The sequence below is a fragment of the Macaca mulatta genome, chromosome 13, assembly GCF_049350105.2.
Source record: "Macaca mulatta isolate MMU2019108-1 chromosome 13, T2T-MMU8v2.0, whole genome shotgun sequence".
NCBI classification, from domain to species: domain Eukaryota; kingdom Metazoa; phylum Chordata; class Mammalia; order Primates; family Cercopithecidae; genus Macaca; species Macaca mulatta.
The window spans coordinates 123,594,437-123,615,974 of NC_133418.1; the positions used below are offsets into that span (position 1 = coordinate 123,594,437).

General features: G+C 39.3%; 1 protein-coding gene across 1 annotated transcript in view; it reads right to left on the reverse strand.

Annotated features, from left to right (window-relative positions):
- SNTG2 (syntrophin gamma 2) overlaps nucleotides 1-21,538 on the reverse strand; it is a 374,485-nt gene that overhangs the window by 121,563 nt on the left and 231,384 nt on the right. Inside the window, exon 9 of the mRNA XM_028832026.2 lies at nucleotides 6,184-6,311. Coding sequence (XP_028687859.2) covers nucleotides 6,184-6,311 — 128 coding nt within the window. The remainder of the gene's footprint in view (nucleotides 1-6,183; nucleotides 6,312-21,538) is intronic.

Genomic DNA, 21,538 nt, shown 5'->3' on the forward strand with positions numbered 1-21,538 from the left:
CAATAATAATAAATCTTTCATCAAAGAAAAGCTGAAGACCAGATGTCTTCACTGCTAAATTCTACCAAATAAACAGTGAAAAACTTATACCAATTCTTCTCAAATTATTCACAAAAAATTGAAGAGTAGGGAACACTTCCAAACTCACCTTTATGAGACCAGCATTATCCTAATATCAAAGCCAGATAAGAACCTTATAAGAAACAAAAATTACAGGCCAATATCCTTGATGAACATATGTGCAAAAATCCTCATCAAAATACTAGTTACCTGAATTCAATAGCACATTAAAAAGATCAGTCACCGTGATCAAGTTGGATTCATTCCGTGGATGCAAGGATGGTTCAACACATGCAAATCAATAAATATAATTCACCATATTAACAAAATGAAAGACAAAAACCATAACATTGTCTCAATAAATGCAGAAAAACATTTGACAAAATTCAATATCCTTTCATGATAAAAACTCTCAACAAATTAGGTATGAAAGGAATGTACTTTGACACAATAAAGACCATGTGTGACAAGCCCACATCTAAAATTGTACTCAATGATGAAAAGCTGAAAGGTTTTCCTTTAAAATCCAGAACAAGATAAATATGTGCACTCTCACTACTTCTATACAACATAGAACTGGAAGTGCTAACAAGAACAATTAGGAAAAAGAAATAATAAGGCATCTAAATAGAAAAGGAAGAAGTGAAATTGTCTCTGTCTGCTGATGACATAAGCTTATATATAGAAAACTCTAAAGACTCAAAAATACTGTTAGACTTAATAAAGGAATTTAGAAAATTTGCAGGATACAAAACAACATTCCGAAATCAGTAGTATTTTGTACACTAACAATGAACTACACAAAAAAAGAAATTAAGAAAACAATTCCATTTATAGTAGTATAAAAATACAAAATACCTAGGAGTAAATTTAATGAAAAAGATGAAAGATCTGTACAATGAAAAATATACAACATTGATAAAGGAAATTATAGATGACACACAAAAAATGGAAAGATATCCTGCATTCATGGATTGGAAGAGTTAATGTTGTTATGATACCATACTAATTAAAGTGATATACAAGTTCTATGATGTCTCTATCAAATCCCAATGATATTTTTTCACAGAAATAGAAAACACAATCCTCAAATGTATATGGAACCATAAAAGACTCTGAATATCCAATCTATCTTGAGCATAAAAAGCAAAGATGGAGGCATTACACTACCTAATTTCAAAACATACTACAAAGCTATAATAATCAAAACAGCAAGGTACAAGCATAAACACAGATACATTGGCCAATGGAATAGAATATAAAGCCAGAAATAAACCCACAGATCTATGGTCAACTGATTTCAACAAAAGTGCCAGGAACATATTATGGGGAAATGACAGTCTCTTCCACATATGGTGTTCAGAGAACTGAATATCCACATGTGGAAGAATGAAACTAGACCCTTATCTCACACCATATGCAAAAATCAACTCAAAATGGATTAAGAACTTAAATGTAAGACCGGAAACTATAAAACCACTAAAAGAAAATATAGGGAAAAGCTCCACGACTTTGATTTGGCTAATGATTTCTAGAATGTGACCCAAAAGCACAGGTGACAGAAGAAACAATAATATCTTCGTGAGGTTTGCATATTTGCTCTGTGTCTGCATGGGTTTTTCTAAGCACTGTGGTTTCCTCCCCACAAAGACGTGCAGGTAAGGTTAATTGCTGTGTCCAAATGGTCCCAGGCTAAGTGACTGTGGGCATGTGTGAGCTGTCCTGCAGTGGGATGGCATTCTGTCCAGGGTTGTTGCCCAGCTTGAGCCCTGAGCTTCCAGCACAGACTCGTCTCCCCAACCCTGAATGAAATAATTGGGCAAATACTTATCTTACTTGTTTTTATTAATCTTTCTTAAATGTATGCATAGCTTATATTTATTTAACTATTTAATAGTTGAAGTGTTTTGGTCTTTATTTATAAGTTTGGTGATGTTTTGTGACCAGAAATATGCTGTAGGAATCTAACTCTTATTTATAGCTATTAGCCTATGGGAAAATTGGTTTCTTCATACATCTTTTCACTCAAGTTGCAGTTTCTGAGGACCAATCAATGATGTTAAGTGAGTATGTACTGTATTGTATATTTCAAAATTGCTAAAAGAGTAAATTTTAAATATTTTCACCACAAAAATGCTGCTAAGGATGTGATGTTATTGATATGCCAAGTAGCTTGATTTAATTATTCCATGATGTAAACATGTATTGAAACATAACTTTGTACCTTAATTATATATGATTTTATTTGTCAATTTTTAGAAAGCACCCAGAAGGTGGTGGTTATAGATTGAGGTCCTATACCTGGACAAGCACAGAGTCAGAGGGGACACACAAGATGCTGGCTTCCAACCTCTTCATCCTATTTATGTTTCTATTATATGATATCTAAAGGTTCCTCCTGGGCTACAGCTTACAGCTTTTGTTTTAAGGTTCTAAAACCTGTTTGATTTAGAATTGACAATTTCTAAACTTGTTCCTTACCCTCAATAGACTGAGAAGCCCTTAGGAGAAGATACACAGAAATTTTAGAATTCCATCTACTGGGATCAGCACATCCAAGTCTCTTCTCTTTTTCATCCATTTTAAAATGAGACCTGAGGAGCTTACAGGTAAGATGGAGCTAAGAACAGCATCTCAGCCTCTAAATGGGACTTTAACACAAATACGTTTCAGAACAAACAGGTTTTATAAAATTCATAGCTTGAGCCCTTACGTATTTTATGATTTGCCCTTTCCTGCCCATACTAAGTCTTGCTTAAAATCATAAAAAAGTCAACAAAGCTAGTAAGATATATTTGCCTTTATAAAACAAAATAATCTTGTCTTATGAAAAATTATAAACCTTTCAGTTTGCTGTTACAGTGTGTATTAGTCCGTTCTTGCACTGCTATAAAGAAGTACCTGAGACTGGCTAATTTATAAAGAAAAGAGGCTTAACTGTCTCACAGTTCTGCAGGCTACACAGGAAGCATGGCGGCTTCTGCTTCTAGGGAAGCCTCAGGAAACTTCCAATCATGGTGGAAGGCAGAGGGTGAGCGAGACACCTTACAAGGCAGGAAAAGGAGCAAGAGAGAGAGTGAGGAGGTGCCACACAGCTTTAAATGACCAGATCTCAGGAGAACCCGCTCACTGTCAGAAGCACAGCACCAAGGGGGATTTTGCTAACCCATTCATGAGAATCCACTCCACGACTGAATCCCACCAGGCCCCACCTCCAACATGGGGGAATACGTTTCCACATGAGGTTTGGGTGGAGACACAGATCCAAACCAAATCAGTGTGTGATAGCTTTTATAACAGAAAAAGAATCTGAGGCTCAGGCAGTCAGTTGATTTCTTGAGTTCCTTTTCATTCTCCTGGATGTCATGTATTTATCCCAATGATTATGGTATGAACGGCTTAGTGGGTCAAAGTATTTTGTCACCAAGAAAAACACATGTGTTTCTACATGTTCTCAAGCTGCGGGAATGGGTGGTCAAGTCTGCATTTAGTTAAGAATTACTAGTGATATGGTTTGGCTGTATCCCTGCCCAAATCTCATCTTGAATTGTAGCTCCCATAATTCCTACATGTCATGGGAGGGACCTGGTGGGAGGTAATTGAATCATGGGGGTAGGTTTTTTTCCATGCTGTTCTCATGACAGTGAATAAGAATCACAAGATCTGATGGTTTATAAAGGGTAGTTTCCCGGCACACACGCTCTTCCCTGCCACCATGTAAGACATGCCTTTGCTCCTCCTTCACCTTCCAACATGATTGTGAGGCCTCCCCAGTCATGTAGAACTGAGTCCATTAAACCTCTTTTCCTTTATAAATTACTCAGTCTTGGGTTTTTCTTCATAACAGTATGAAAATGGACTAATACAACTAGAGAACCTATCCTGTCCTCAGAGTAGGAGACATTTCATCTTACGACCTGAATTCATCCTTAAACCAAAGCTAGAATGGCTAATCTTCATCACATTCAATGGTAGATGGGCTAGGAAGTGTTTATGAAGTTGAGTGGCTCTATTTTTCTAAAAACCCATTTAATTCAAATTCGTTAATAGACAAAGGTCATTTCATGCACTATTTCCCTCTTTGTCAAGACAGATACATGCCCAGATCTCTACTTGGTTCCCAAACTAACCCCAAACCAAAGAAACATGTTGTAAGAAAGCCACATGCACACATTTTAAAAGGAATTCACAGTGACAGCACGAACTGTTAAAACATTTTGCTATATTGTACAAATGACTATTTACCTATCCATCTATTTGTATCTCTGTAATCTATCTATATTTCAGCCCCTGTATCACTGCAATAATTCATCTATATATCTACAGTCATATTTAATGACAGGGATACATTCTGAGACATGTGTCATTAGGCGATTTTGTCATTGTGTTTACACCGTAGGGTGCACTTACAGAAACCTAGATGATACAGGCTACTACACACCTAGGCTATATGATATAGCTTATTGGTCCTAGGCTACAAACCTGTACAGCATGTGACCGTGCTGAATACTTACACAACTGTTACACAATCATATTTGTGTATCTAAATACACAAAAGCAAGTATCTGTGTATGTAAGCACATCTAAACTTAGAAAAGTGAAAGTAAAAATAGGGTATAAAAGTTAAAAAATGACACACCTGTGCAGGACACTCACCATGAATAGAGCCTTCAGGGCTGGAAGTTGTTTGGGGTGAAGCCATGAGTGAGGAGTGAGTGAATGTGAAGGTCCAGGACATTACTGCTTCCTTTTATATGATTGGCAGTGCAGTAGGTTTGTCTATGTCAGCATTACCATAAACATGTGCATCATGTCTTTCACTGTGAGGTTATGATGTTTGATGTCACCAGGCAATAGGGATTTTCAGCTCCATTACAATATAATGGGACCACCATGGCATATGTGGTCTGTCCTTGACCAAAACATTATTATGCAGAACACCATCTATCTATCTATCTATCTATCTATCTATCTATCTATCTATCTATCTATCTATCTATCTGTCTGTCTGTCTGTCTGTCTGTCTGTCTGTCTGTCTGTCTGTCTGTCTGTCTGTCTATCCACCCATCCACTTTATCTATCATCTCTATCTATCCACCTATATTTACCTACCTGTCTTTCTACTTCTCTAGGAATACACACATCTACTAGGTTTGTCTCCCTTTACCAAAGGTGGGCACAAATCTGAAAATCAAGCTTACTATCCCTGTTCCTGCAATGGGATCATAGACATCCTTCCACAAACATGAACATCCTTTGTGAGAGGCTGTACAGTTAATACCAATTCATAGAGAAAACCTAATTTTAACCCTTCATGAAAAGCAACATTTGCTGGACTTTTACCTTCCATTTCAGGACCAGTAAAGGGAATTTCAGGTTGTACTGTCTGCCCACCACAGACCCTATAGCCACAAACATTCACACAGATGCACACACATTTTGGGAAGTACAGTGCTCAATTAAAAAAAAAATTCCTTTGCTGACAGAAAGTTTGCTATTTCTACACATCTGTCTTAAGAATAGAAAGAGGAAATTCACCAACTCATTACTTGTGGGCCTTTCCACAGTGATTAAACAGCACAATTAGCCAACCATACATTTTTCTACTCAAAAAGCTATGGAAACATAAACTTTTATAGTTACATCTTTGAAATTATTTAATTAACCAAGCTCACAAACTAGTTAGCATTTATTTAACATAGCTGCTGGTCTAACCTTCTCATTTTATTACTGAAGAAAAAGAGGCCCACAGAGTTTAAGTGGCATTTCTAGAAATATCTGAGACTTGGACAAGAAGTCAGTCTTTACTTCCAGTCTAATTCTGTTAGCATTTAAAGCTAAAAATAGAATTTATTTTACTAATGACTGTTTCACGAGAAGCAACCATGCCACCTTGCCCTAGGTAGAACTAGTCTTAGTAATAAATTCACCGTTCTGATACCTGACTTCTCATTTTCTCGTGATCTTTAACTTGTTTATTCCAAATGCTAAATCTACCAGAAGACAGCACGCCCACTTGCTGATGTCACAGTCAAGCGCTTTGGAGTAACCAGTGGCCTGTAGGAACTGGCAAAAGTGCACGGGGTTCATCAACTTTTCCCATCTCAGGCAACGGTCACACACCTTAATTTTTCCGCTCCGGCTTTGTACCTTGAGATGCGAGCCATGGACAGAGGCACGGACAAGGTGTCCAGCCAGCGCTTCTCATACCTCGGGTCCTTAGCTATGGGCGAGGAAGGTGACGATGGAGCCTGTGCAGAAGAAAGGAGAACGAAGCGTCACAGAGGCAGAGGAGGCTGCATGCAGGGAGAGGTGTCTGTGTGCCTGGAACACAGAACTCAAGTCCAACACATTTTAACTGATAAAAAGCAAGTGAGATCGTTTCTGAAAGATCGGGAAAGAAAGAAGTGCTCTTCTACCCGGATTTAAGACATCTTCTCCCTCTATTTTCTAACTGCAAATTGCATGAGAGGAAGGAAGCTGAAAGGAAGGAGAAGGAGAACAGGGGCCTAAATTTGGAGGGAAAGTTGCAGACACAGTACTGGGCTCGGTGCATAGAGACCATGAGAAAGACGCAAAACCAAAACAACCTGAAATGTCCACTCAGCGAGTTTCGGTCGAGAGACACATAATAGAATGGCTGATGACATTCTGTCCAGGTCATGGGTCTGCTTTATTATTAGTGGCAACGACCCTGCCTGTGCAGTAGTAGGAGCTGGGCCCAGATGGAAAAGTGAGGAGGCCTCGGAGCCATGCAACCACCGCAGCACCACGCAACAGCCCCACGAGCGTCCAACAACAAAAGGGTCAGAACACGTAACAGCCCCGCGAGCGTCCAACAACGAAAGGGTCAGAGGTGGGTTCTAGCCACGGGATACAATCGTATAATATTCCACATTCTCAAAGAGGAGCCTGAGCTGCCTGAGCCATCTTGACCTCAGAGCCCGGCTCGCTATGAATGAACCAGGCGCTGCCGCCCCAGTCACCGGCATGGACACACCTCACGGGTGTGCCCCACACTAACAAGTGTGCCCCACACTCACGGGCGTGCCTCACACTGACAGGTGTGCCCCACACTCACAAGACATTTCTGTTGATTTAATTTAATTCAGTGTCCACCGGAAACACCAGCCCTGAGCTCTGGGCTCTGTGGACCTTGGGGTTCAGGGACTGCTGCACCTGGAATCTGAGCATCTGTCTGCAAGAAGACTTTCTGTAAGAAGGGGGGCCACGAGAAAACAGACCTGGGCTTTCCGGAGGCTCAGAGGGTGGCATGAAGTGTCTTTCATACTTGCTTGTTCATAAGTATTAATCGGCTACATGTCCACTATGTATCAGAATGTTATTTGAGACCACATACCTCATTCCTTATAAATGTACAACCTTATACATTGGTTAATCCGCCACTTAAACAGCAAACCCTGTCCACCTCAAGTCTCCTCTGCAGTCAGCTTTACCTGCCAAAAAATAACATCCCTAACAGTTCTGTGCCGCTGAACTGGCTCTGGTTGGTTTGTGGTGAGAGGAGATGGGGGGCCGTTCCCCAGGGCTTCACATGAGATCCCTGGAATCTTGGAGGCTTCGCTTCCATGTGGATGAGGTTTCCATACGACACTCTACACACTGCTCACACTTAACAGAAAGAGTGTGATGATTTATTTTCATCTTTGCTGATATACAAGCCCCTTTCTCATTCTCCTCCACCTCAAATCATCTTTGCATCCCTGCCCTAGGATTCTAGATGAAAGGCCTCTCACCCAGTGCAGGTGGGACGGGGGAATGGACGCTGAGGGAGGGTTGGAGCGTCATACAGAACAGGCGGCCTCGCCATCTACAGATGTATCAGCAAAACAAAAGCTCACACAGCCAGAGGCTGGGTTTGGGTTATCATCCTAACATTGTTTCTCTATATTTATTAATTCCATGGCCAATAGCTCAATAGCAAAAGTGGCAATATTGGAACATTTGAACTCTGAGCTGAATTTTACAGATATTCATTCATTGTTACCCTTTTCTGTTGGGCTCTAACATCTGGTAAGAGATTCACCTTTGGTGCATGCATGAGAACGGCACTGAAATACCTTCAGATCACCTGCTATGTATTTCATATTAGCTTTGCTGAAATACCATTTGTCTACACAGACTGCTGCAAGCTGTGTAGGAACTCATTATAAATGATTGCATACTGTGGCACGGTTTTAGTTATCACTGTTCATTGAATTTTAACTGTGGTATTTGCATGCACAATAATCCATCTGTGCCATGGGAGTTCATCCTAGTAATGGTGCTGTGTGTTTAGCCACATAATCTATACCTCTTGTTGCTGATTCAAAGGTTTGCTACAGTGTGCTGTTTTCAGAGTAACTAGAATCATATTGCAAAACCACTACTTAAAATTGCATAGAGGATTCTACTATACAATACACAATATTAAAATAAACAAAATAGTATGCATCCTTTCACAAAATCAGTTGAAGATTACTTTTCAAAGGTGTAGGATCAAAAGCAATTCCCCACTAAGAAAACCCATTTTTTCTTTATAAAATCAGGCTGCATGCAGAGTTTGTCGGCGCAGCTTTGCCTCCAGACTGTGGACTTTTATAGGATGCTTTTCACTCGGAGGCCCCTGATAAACCCTGAATTTCATGTCCCATTGAATGTACTTTCCTCTGGAAAAGTATTTTGCACAATCTGGAGAAAATATTTTCTATAACTAGCAGCTAGGGGAGAAGTCAGATCTCTGTGAGCTAATGCTTAGCTCAGCAGGGTCAAATGCTCCCATTTACTGAGGGCAAAGGAGAAGGAACATGCCAGCGTTACCTGCTCCACAGCTCCTTTCTCTCCAGCTGCCCCAGTGCACCCAGCTCTTTGCTCTCTGCAGTCACAAGCTGGGCACTGATGGAGGAAATGCCTCCAGCTTCCTCTCCTTAGGAGAAGAGCATGTGCAGGGTACCCAGAAAGGCCTTCTGGTCCTGTGCCCGCCTCCCACACTGGCATGTCCAAAGTTGGCTCAAGGAAGGTGCTGCTCATTTGAGCAAACCCCACTGTGAGGGAGTTCATGTCCTGCAGAAAGCAGAGCCTCGTGATCCTCATCGTGGTCCCAAATCTTACATCAACTCAATAGCTTGCAGATATCATGAGGCATGTTCCTACCAGTTGATCACAAATCCTATAGCTTGTACCTGTCAGCTTTTTGTAATCTTGCTGCCTACGACAGGAATACAGAGCTCAGCATCTCCAGGGCTGCGAAAGCATCTACATCTATCCATGGCAGTGGAAACCAATTTCAGATGAGGAACAAAACAGAACATGTTTTCCTCTATTTAATCGACGATGCAGTCAAAAGTTGCAGTCGAAAGAACTGACCCCCAAAAGCCATCCTGTAGCATTTACATGTGACTGACCAACCAACTCACAGGGCATTTACTACGAGATGCCACAGTTATTGCAAGATTGTCAATCATACATCACATACCGGGGCCTGTTGTGGGGTGGAGGGATGGGGGAGAGATAGCATTAGGAGATATACCTAATGTAAATGATAAGTTAATGGGTGCAGCACACCAACATGGCACATGTATACATATGTAACAAACCTGCACATTGTGCACATGTACCCTAGAACTTAAAGTATATAAAAATAAAAAGATTGTCAATCAAAAAAATTAGAGAAAAATATCTCCCAATACATTGAATGTACACAAGAATTAGCAGAAAGGATTGTAACCAAAGACGCAAGCCACACGTGTTTCGAAGAGTGGAGGGTGAGGGGAGCCTCTACTGGTGGAGATGTTCATGTGAACTGCCTGGAGACAGAGGCCATCAGGTTCAGAGATCAAAGCAAGAACTGGTATCAGGTCACTGGGCAGGTGCTCTTTCTAAAGCATTGTATTCAAACTGCTGCAGTCCCCAAGAAGGAACTTGTGCGGTTTAGTTTTCAACGCAGTCTTCATCTCAGACATGCAAGCACGAGCTCCCCCACTCTGCATTCTCCCAGCTCTGATTCTTTGGGGCTGACAAAAAGTGATGTCATCCTGGCATCTGCCACACGCACAGGATGAACATTCTGAATGGAGGCGGATCTCTAGAGGGCACTGTGCCTAGATGGATGCATTTTGAAAAGTCAAGTAAAATGGAGTACTTTTAACATACTCTTTATAAAGTTACTGGAAATGAATAAAAATAGATGAAAGCAAAAGCCTCCAAATATTTCAACTACTTTCACGGTTCCCAATTTCAACTACTTACACGGTTCCCAGTTTAACATAAACTGCATATCATCCCAGCATTTTTGCCTCCTCAAGGCATGTATGTATGGACACAAAGTAGTGTTAAGAGCACACTCTTAAGTCTACATTCCCTGATTATCATAGAAATACAACTACATTCTAGAAAAGATGGGAAATATAAAAAGGTTAAAAAAACCTTATCACCCATTTTGTATATTTCTCATGATCTTTTTCTATTTGGTTTTTAAAAGTTAAGATCATACTGTCCAAGATGGCCAAATACGAACAGCTCCAATCTATAGCTCCAAGCGTGAGCGACACAGAAAATGGGTGATTTCTGCATTTCCAACTGAGGTACCGGGTTCATTTCACTGTGGCTTGTCGGACAGTGGGGGCAGGAGAGTGGGTGCAGCCCACTGAGCGTGAGCCGAAGCAAGGCAAGCCATCACCTTACCTGGGAAGTGCAAGGGGTCAGGGAATTCCCTTTCCTAGCCAAGGGAAGCTGTGACAGACAGTATCTGGAAAATTGGGTCACTCTCACCCTAATACTGCACTTTTCCAACAGTCTTAGCAAACGGCACACCAGGAGATTATATCCTGTGCCTGGCTTGGAGGGTCCCACGCCCATGGAGCCTTGCTCATTGCTAGCACAGCAGTCTGAGATAGAACTGCAAGGCGGCAGCGAGGCTGGGAGAGGGGCACCCGCCATTGCTGAGACTTGAGTAGGTAAACTAAGTGGCCAGGAAGCTCGAACTGGGTGGAGCCCACCACAGCTCCAGGAGGCCTACCTGCCTCTGTACACTCCACCTCTGGGGGCAGGGCACAGCCAAACAAAAGGCAGCAGAAACCTCTGCAGACTTAAATGTCCCTGTCTGACAGCTTTGAAGAGATCAGTGGTTCTCCAAGCACAGAGTTTGAAATCTGAGAACGGACAGACTGACTCCTCAAGTGGGTCCCTGACCCCTGAGTAGCCTAACTGGGAGGCATCCCCCAGTAGGGGCAGACTAACACCTCACATGGCTGGGTACCCCTCTGAGACAAAGCTTCCAGAGGAAGGATCAGGCAGCAACATTTGCTGCTCAGCAATATTCGCTGTTCTGCAGCCTCTGCTGCTGATACCCAGGCAAACAGGGTCTGGAGTGGACCTCCAGCAAACTCCAACAGACCTTTAGCTGAGGGTCCTGACTGTTAGAACGAAAACTAACAAACAGAAAGGACATCCACACCAAAACCCCATCTGTAGGTCACCATCATCAAAGACCAAAGGTAGATAAAACCACAAAGATGGGGGAAAAAACAGAGCAGAAAAGCTGAAAATTCTAAAAATCAGAGCGCTTCTCCCCCTCCAAAGGAATGCAGCTCCTCACCAGCAATGGAACAAAGCTGGATGGAGAATGACTTTGACAAGTTGAGAGAAGCAGCCTTCAGACGATCAAACTTCTCCAAGCTAAAGGAGGAAGTTCGAACCCATTGCAAAGAAGCTAAAATCCTTGAAAAAAGATTAGACGAATGGCTAACTAGAATAACCAGTGTAGAGGAGTCCTTAAATGACCTGATGGAGCTGAAAACCATGGCACGAGAACTACATACATAACAAATGCACAAGCTTCAGTAGCCGATTTGATCAACTGGAAGAAAGGGTATCAGTGATTGAAGATCAAATGAATGAAATGAAGCGAGAAGTTTAGAGAATAAAGAGTAAAAAGAAACGAACAAAGCCTCCAAGAAATATGGGACTATGTGAAAAGACATCTAATTGGTGTACGTGAAAGTGACAGGGAGAATGGAACCAAGCTGGAAAACACTCTGCAGGATATTATCCAGGAGAACTTCCCCAACCTAGCAAGGCAGGCCAACATTCAAACTCAGGAAATACAGAGAACGCCACACAGATACTCCTCGAGAAGAGCAACTCCAAGACATAATTGTCAGATTCACCAAAGTTGAAACGAAGGAAAAAATGTTAAGTGCAGCCAGAGAGAAACGTCGGGTTACCCACAAAGGGAAGCCCACCAGACTAACAGCGGAACTCTTGGCGGAAACCACAAGCCAGAAGAGAGTGGGGGCCAATATTCGACATTCTTAAAGAAAAGAATTTTCAACCCAGAATTTCATATCCAGCCAAACTAAGCTTCATAAGTGAAGGAGAAAAAAAATCCTTTACATACAAGCAACTGCTGAGAGATTTTGTCACCACCAGGCCTGCCCTACAAGAGATCCTGAAGGAAGCACTAAACATGGAAAGGAACAACCGCTACCAGCCACTGCAAAAACATGCCGAATTGTAAAGACTATCAATGCTAGGAAGAAACTGCATCAACTAACGAGCAAAATAACCAGCTAACATCATAATGACAGAATCAAATTCACGCATAACAATATTAACCTTAAATGTAAATGGACTAAATGGTCCAATTAAAATACACAGACTGGCAAATTGGACAAAGAGTCAACACACATCAGTGTGCTGTATTCAGGAGACCCATCTCACACGCAGAGACACACACAGGCTCAAAATAAAGGGATGGAGGAAGATCTACCAAGCAAATGGAAAACAAAAAAATGCAGGATTTGCAATCCTAGTCTCTGATAAAACAGACTTTAAAACAACAAAGATCAAAAGAGACAAAGAAGGCCGTTACATAATGGTAAAGGGATCAATTCAACAAGAAGAGCTAACTATCCTAAATATTTATGCACCCAATACAGGAGCACCCAGATTCATAAAGCAAGTCCTTAGAGACCTACAAAGCGACTTAGATTCCCACACATTAATAATGTGAGACTTTAATACCCCACTGTCAATATTAGACAGATCAACGAGATAGAAAGTTAACAAGGATATCCAGGAATTGAACTCAGCTCTGCACCAAGTGAACTTAATAGACATCTACAGAACTCTCCACCCCAAATCAACAGAATATACATTCTTCTCAGCACTACATCGCACTCCAAAATTGACCACATAGTTGGAAGTAAAGCACTCCCCAGCAAATGTAAAAGAACAGAAATTGTAACAAACTGTCTCTGAGACCACAGTGCAATCAAACTAGAACTCAGGATTAAGAGGCTCACTCAAAACCACTCAACTACATGGAAACTGAATAACCTGCTCCTGAATGACTACTCAGTACATAGCGAAATAAAGGCAGAAATAAAGATGTTCTTTGAAACCAATGAGAACAAAGGCACAACATAGCAGAATCTCTGGGACACATTTAAAGTAGTGTGTAGAGGGAAATTTATAGCACTAAATGCCCATGAGAGAAAGCAGGAAAGAGCTAAAATTGACACCCTAACATCACAATTAAAAGAACTAGAGAAGCAACAGCAACCACATTTAAAAATTAGCAGAAGGCAAGAAATAACTAAGATCAGAGCAGAACTGAAGGAGACAGAGACACAAAAAACCCTTCAAAAAAATCAATGAATCCAGAAGCTGGTTTTCTGAAAAGATCAACAAAATTGATAGACCACTAGCAAGACTAGTAAAGAAGGAAAGAGAGAAGAATCAAATAGATGCAGTAAAAAATGATAAAGGGGATATCACCACCGATCCCACAGAAATACAAACTACCATTGGAGAATACTATAAACACCTCTACGCAAATAAACTAGAAAATCTAGAAGAAACAGATAAATTCCTGGACACATACACCCTCCCAAGACTAAACCAGGAAGAAGTTGAATCCCTGAAAAGACCAATAACAGGCTCTGAAATTGAGGCAATAATTAATAGTTTACCAACCAAAAAAAGGCCAGGACAAGTCGGATTCACAGCCAAATTCTACCAGAGGTACAATGAGGAGCTGGTACCATTATTTCAGTCAACAGAAAAAGAGAGAATCCTCCCTAACTCATTTTATGAGGCCAACATCATCCTGATACCAAAGCCTGGCAGAGACACAACAAAAAAAGAGAATTTTAGACTAATATCCCTGATGAACATCCATGCAAAAATCCTCAGTAAAATACTGGCAAACAGAATCCAACAGCACATAAAAAAGTTTATCCACCATGATCAAGTGGACTTCATCCCTGGGATGCAAGGCTGGTTCAACATACACAAATCAATAAACGTAATCCAGCATATAAACAGAACCAAAGATGAAAACCACATGATTATCTCAATAGATGCAGAAAAGGCCTTTGACAAAATTCAACAGCTCTTCATGCTAAAAACTCTCAATAAACTAGGTATTGATGGGACATATCTATCTCAAAATAATAACTATCTATGACAAACCCACAGCCAATATCATACTGAACGGGCAAAAACTGGAAGCATTCCCTTTGAAAAGTGGCACAAGACAGGGATGCCCTCTCTTACCACTCCTATTCAACATAGTGTTGGAAGTTCTGGCCAGGGCAATCAGGCAGGAGAAAGAAACAAAGGCTATTCAATTAGGAAAAGAGGAAGTCAAATTGTCCCTGTTTGCAGATGACATGATTGTATATTTAGAAAACCCCATCATCTCAGCCCAAAATCTCCTTAAGCTGCTAAGCAACTTCAGCAAAGTCTCAGGATACAAAATCAATGTGCAAAAATCACAAGCACATTCCTATACACCAATAAAAGACAAACAGCCAAATCATGAGTGAACTCCCATTCACAACTGCTTCAAAGAGAATAAAATACCCAGGAATCCAACTTACAAGGGATGTAAAGGACCTCTTCAAGGAGAACTATAAACCACTGCTCAATGAAATAAAAGAGGACACAAACAAATGGAAGAACATTCCATGCTTATGGATAGGAGGAATCAATATCGTGAAAATGGCCATACTGCCTAAGGTAATTTATAGATTCAATGCCATCCACCAAGCTACCAATGACTTTCTTCACAGAACTGGAAAAAAACTACTTTAAAGTTCATATGGAACCAAAAAAGAGCCCACATTGCCAAGACAATCCTAAGCAAAAAGAACAAAGCGGGAGGCATCACGCTACCTGACTTCAAACTATACTACAAGGCTACAGTAACCAAAACAGCATAGTACTGGTACCAAAACAGATATATAGACCAATGGAACAAAACAGAGCCCTCAGAAATAATACCACACATCTACAACCATCTGATCTTTCACAAACCTGACAAAAACAAATGGGAAAAGGATTCCCTATTTAATAAATTGTGCTGGGAAAACAGGCTAGCCATATGTAGAAAGCTGAAACTGGATCCCTTCCTTACACCTTATCCAAAAATTAATTCAAGATGGATTAAAGACTTAAACGTTAGATCCAAAACCATAAAAGCCCTAGAAGAAAACCTAGGCAATACCATTCAGGACACAGGCATGGGCAAGGACTTCATGTCTGAAACACCAAAAGCAATGGCAACAAAAACCAAAATTGACAAATGGGATCTAATTAAACTAAAGAGCTTCTGCACAGCAAAAGAAACTACCATCAGAGTGAACAGGCAACCTACAGAATGGGAGAAAATTTTTGCAATCTACTTATCTGACAAAGGGCTAATATCCAGAATCTACAAAGAACTCAAACAAATTTACAAGAAAAAAACACCACCATAAAAATGTGGGAGAAGGACATGAACAGAGACTTCTCAAGGAAGACATTTATGCAGCCAACAAACACATGAAAAAATGCTCATCATCACTGGCCATCAGACAAATGCAAATCAAAACCACAATGAGATACCATCTCACACCAGTTAGAATGGTGATCATCAAAAAGTCAGGAAACAGCAGGTGCTGGAGAGGATATGGAGAAATAGGAAGGCTTTTACACTGTTGGTGGGACTGTAAACTAGTTCAACCATTGTGGAAGACAGTGTGGTGATTCCTCAAGGATCTAGAACTAGAAATACCATTTGACCCAGCCATTCCCTTACTGGGTATATACCCAAAGAATTATAAATCATGCTGCAATAAAGACACATGCACACGTATATTTATTGCGGCACTATTCACAATAGCAAAGACTTGGAACCAACCCAAATGTCCATCAATGATAGACTGGATTAAGAAAATGTGGCACATATACACCATGGAATACTATACAGCCATAAAAAAGGATGAGTTCGTGTCCTTTGTAGGGACATGGATGCAGCTGGAAACCATCATTCTCAGCAAACTATCGCAAGAACAGAAAACCAAACACCACATGTTCTCACTCATAGGTGGGAATTGAACAATGAGATCACCTGGACACAAGAAGGGGAACATCACACACCGGGGTCTGTCATGGGGTGGGGGGAAGGGGGAGGGATAGCATTAGGAGATATAGCTACTATAAATGACGGGTTAATGGGTGCAGCACACCAACATGGCACATGTATACATATGTAACAAACCCGCACATTGTGTACATGTACCCTAGAACTTAAAGTATAAAAAAAAGAACGTAGTGCACATAATTTTTAAAGACACACAAGAAAATAATATTTTTAGATTGTAGACAATAAAAAGTGGAATTTCAAGATAAATCTTTGCTCTCAGGAGGGTTCTGAGCCTTTCTGCTTTAATAATAACCATTTCTTGAATTTAAAAAAGACTCCCAGTGAATGCCTGAAAACTGTGGATAGTACCAAACCATATAGATACATACTATGCCTTTTTCCTAAACAAACATAATAAAGTTTAATTTATAAATTAAGCCCAGTAAGAGATTAACAACAACTGTTAATACGATAGAGGTATTATATCACTATTCTGTAAAGAACATGATGAGAATGTGATCTCTCTATAAACATCTTATTTACTGTACTCCTCCCCTCCTCCTCCTTATGATGAGGGGATGGAGCAGTGTGTGCACAAGGTTTCATCAACTACTCAGAATGTGCACAATTTAAAACTTATGATTGTTTATCTCTGGAATTTTCCATGTAATATTTCAGAATGTGGTTGATTGTAGGTAACTGAAACTGAAGAAAGCAAAACTACAGATAAGAGAGGCATCACCATACACTTGGTGTTTTAATACTTTGTGTTTAAATAAGAGGTCTGAAGCCAAATTTTTAGGTGTTGCTATATTTTCTACAGTGAATCACTGAAAATCTTTGCACTTTTAAAATTTGTAACTGAACTATATTGAGGCATAAAAGGCATACAATAACATGTGCAGATTTTAAGTGCACAGTTTGATGAGTTTTGTCAAATATATACAGTCTATGCAGCCCGAATCCAAATTATGAAACAGAGTATTTCTATCTTGTCCGCACAACACCCACCCCCACGATACTTCCTCTGTGCCTGTTTGCAGGCAATCCCCTCCAGCCCAAGGTAGTCACTGATCTGGTTTCTGCTGTTATAGACTAGTTTTGCTGCTTTAGAACTTGATATTAATCGAATGATGCACTATCACTTGTGTGTAAGCCTTTCTTCTCTCAGAATAAAGCCTGTGAGATGCATCCATGTTAATGTGTGTGTCAGCAGATTGTTCATTTTTATCAATTCATTTTTATCATTTTTATCAATTTTTATCAAGCACTGTATTACTTGCATATACCAACATTTATTCATCCATTCAGCTGTCGAAAGAGATCTGAGTTGGTTCTTGTTTCAGAATATTATAAATAACGTTGCTATGCTGTCGTCTAAATTTGGATTTTGAATGTTGTATGAAGCTTGCATTCCTGAAATAAACCCCATTTTTTCATGATACATGATCCGTCTTTTGATTTGTTAATATGTTTTTGAAGAATTTCTGCATCTACATTCATAAGGGCTATTGGTCTTTTTTTTTTTTTTTTTTTGAGACAGGGTCTCACTCTATTGCACAGACTGGAGTGCAACGGTGTGATATTGGCTCGCTGCAACCCCCGCAAACAATTCTCATGCCCCAGCCTCCTGAGAAGCTGGGATTACAGATACGCACCACCACACCTGGCTTTTTTTTTTTTTTTTTTTTTAAGTAGAGATGGATTTTCATCATGTTGGCCAGTCTGGTCTCGAACTCCTGGCCTCAAGTGACCCTCCCTCCCCTGCCTCCCAAAGTGCTGGGATTACAGGTGTGAGCCACTGTGCCTGGCCTGTGTAACATTTGTCACTCTCAATCTCAGTGGAAGGTTTTGGTATCAGTGTTATCCCAGTTTCATAGTTATCTGGGATTCATTTCAACCTTCTCTATTTTCTGAAAGAGTTAGAAAAGTATACATATTACTCCTTTGAAAGAATTCACCAATTGCAGGATACTTGAGTTTTGTATAAACCTTTTTAGTCCTAAGTAGGCGATCATGACCCAGCATTTGATCTACCTTGTTGAATGTTCCACGCTCAACTGAAAAGAAAGTGCACTCTGCAGACTTTGGATCCAGGACTCTATAAATGTCAGTGAGGTCCCAGTTGATTCATAAGGTAGTGTAGTTCTTCTACATCTTTACTAATGTTTTCTTCTATTTGTCCTATCAACACTGAGCATAAAATATTTAAATCTCCCATTTTGATTGTGGATTTCTCTGTATTTTTCCCATCTCTATCAGTTTTTGGTTTGTATTCAGAAGCTCTTTTATAAGGTATATACCATATTTACAATTATTATGTTTTCCTGATGAACAGATTTTTAAATCATAATAAAATGTTCCTCTTGGGAACATAGCTTATTTTGAAGAGCACTCATCAAATATTAATAGACTCATATTTTTATGGTTATTGTTTATGAAATACGTGCTCTCCATTCTTCTAATTCCCACCTGTGGGTATCTTTATATTTAAATTATATTTTCTATATACACCATACAATTGGATGTTGCTTTTTTAAAAATCCAGTCTGACAACTTCTACCTTTTAATTAAAATGGTTAGTCCATTTATATTTAATGTGATTCTCATACTGCTGGGCTTAAATAAACATTGCTATTGGTCTTTTTGTTCCCCAGGATTTCTTCTACTCTGCTGAACAAATTCTTCTTTTTAGAGGGTAAATCATTTTTTTTTCATGATCCTCTTTTATCTCCTCATTGACTGTACGGTTCATAATATGCATTCTTAATATATCACTGTTTCTTTAGAGTCAATATTGTATCACTTGAAACTTCATATTGACACAACAATCTTCCTATACCTCACTTTACAAATATAAAAATCTCAAAATAGAACAATTTAACTGCGTCCTTGGTTCTATTTTTGCTGTATCTCTTACTTCTACATACATTATCAAGTCCACTTTACTATGTCATAATCTTGTCCTTTATTATTTATCTGAAAGAAAACTGAGAAAAGAAACAGTGGATATTTTATATACATACCCACCTATTTGCCATTCATAGTGCTCATCACGTCTTCCTATGTATCCAAGTTTCCACGTGGTTTAATGTCCTTCCAGCTTGAAAAGCATGTATTATTATTTCTTGTAGTGTAGGTCTACTGGCAACATTTTCTCTCAACTTGAATTTATTTTTTAAAAGAGTTCTACATCTCATCATTTTTGAAGGATGTTTTTCTCTGGATAGAGAACTTTGAATAAATATTTGTTTGTATCATTGTTCCTAAGATGCCCTTTTATCATCTGTCTGCTTCCTAAACCTTCTCTTACTCCTTGGTTTTCAACAGTTTGTGTTATGCCTACATAGTTTTCTTTGTGTCCATCTTGCTTCATGTTCACTCCTATTCTTTGCATTCTTATTCTCATTCTGGGACTCCATGACATGTAACTCAGACCACTGGAGGTGTCTTACAAGTCTCTGATTCTCAGTTCATTTACTTTTATTTTTTGCCCATTTTTATTAACACATAATATTTTCACACATTTTTGGGGTGTATGTGATATTCTGATACATGCATACGATGCATAATGAGCAAAACAAGGTATTAAAAATCCATCGCCTCAAACATTTATCATTTCATTGTGTTGGGAACATTCCAGATATTTTCTTCTAGGTATTTTGAAATACACATTTCAAATGCATATTCCTCCATAAGTCATATAGCATTTGAAGTGTGCATTTCAAAATACCTAGAAGAAAATATTTGAAATATCCCCAACACAATAGATTTATATTAACTATGTTAACAATAGAACTTATCCCTTCTAATTGTATGTTTTTACCCATTAACCAACCTCTCTTCACCAACCCCCACACCCTTTCCAGCCTCTGATAACCATCCTTCTACCCTCTACTTCATGAAATCAACTTTTTTAGCTCTTACTATATGAGTGAGAACATGTGATATTTGTCTTTCGGTGCCTGGATTATTTCACTTAGTATAATGACCTCCAGTTCCATCCATGTTGCTGCGGATGACAGGAGTTTATTATTTTATGGCTGAATAGCATTCCATTGTGTATATATACCATATTTTTCTTATCTATTCATCTAATAATGGACACTTAGGTTGACACCACATCTTACTCTTGTGGATAATGCTGCAATAAACATGGGGACACAGGTATCCCTTTGATATACTGATTTCCTTTCCTTTGAATAAATACCCACTAGTGGGACTGCTGAATCATATGGTAGCTCTATTTTTAGTTTTCTGAGGTGCTTCCATACTGCTTTCCAGAGTGGCTGTACTAATGTACATTTCTAAAAACAGTGTATAAGACTTCTATTTTCTCCTCATCCTTCCAGAGGCTGTAATTTTTAAATCTTTTTTATAATAACCATTCTAACTGGGGTAAGATAATATTTCATCATGATTTTGATTTTCATTTCTCTGATGATTAGTAATACTAAGCATTTTTTTCACATGTCTGTTCATTGGCCATTTGTTGGCCTATAGGCCATATGTCTTCTTTTGAGAATTTTCTATTCAGATACTTTGCCCAGTTTTAATAGGATTAGTTTGTTTTTCTTATCGTTTTTGCTGTTGAGTCTCTTGTATATTCTGGATATTAGTCTCTTGTCGAATGAATAATTTGCAAATATTTTTCTCATTAAATACATTGTTGCTTCACTCTGTTGATTACTCCTTTGTTGTGTAGAAGCCTTTTAGTTTAATACAATTCAATTTGCCTATTGTTTTTTTAAAAATTGTTGTCTGTGCTTTAGAGGTCTTAGTCATAAAATCTTTGCTTAAACCAGTGTCCTGAAGTGTTTCTACTATGCTTACTTCTAGTAGTTCTATAATTTTGGATCTCAGGTTTAAGCTTTTAATCCACTTTGAGTTGATTTTTTAATGTTGTGAGAAATAGGGGTCCAGCTTTATTTTTCCACAGATGAATATCCGGTTTTCCCAGAAGCATATATTGAAAAGAGTATCCTTTCACCAATGTATGTTCTTGGTACCTTTGTCAAAAATTAGTTGGCTGCCAATATATGTATTTATTTCTAGATTTTCTGTTAT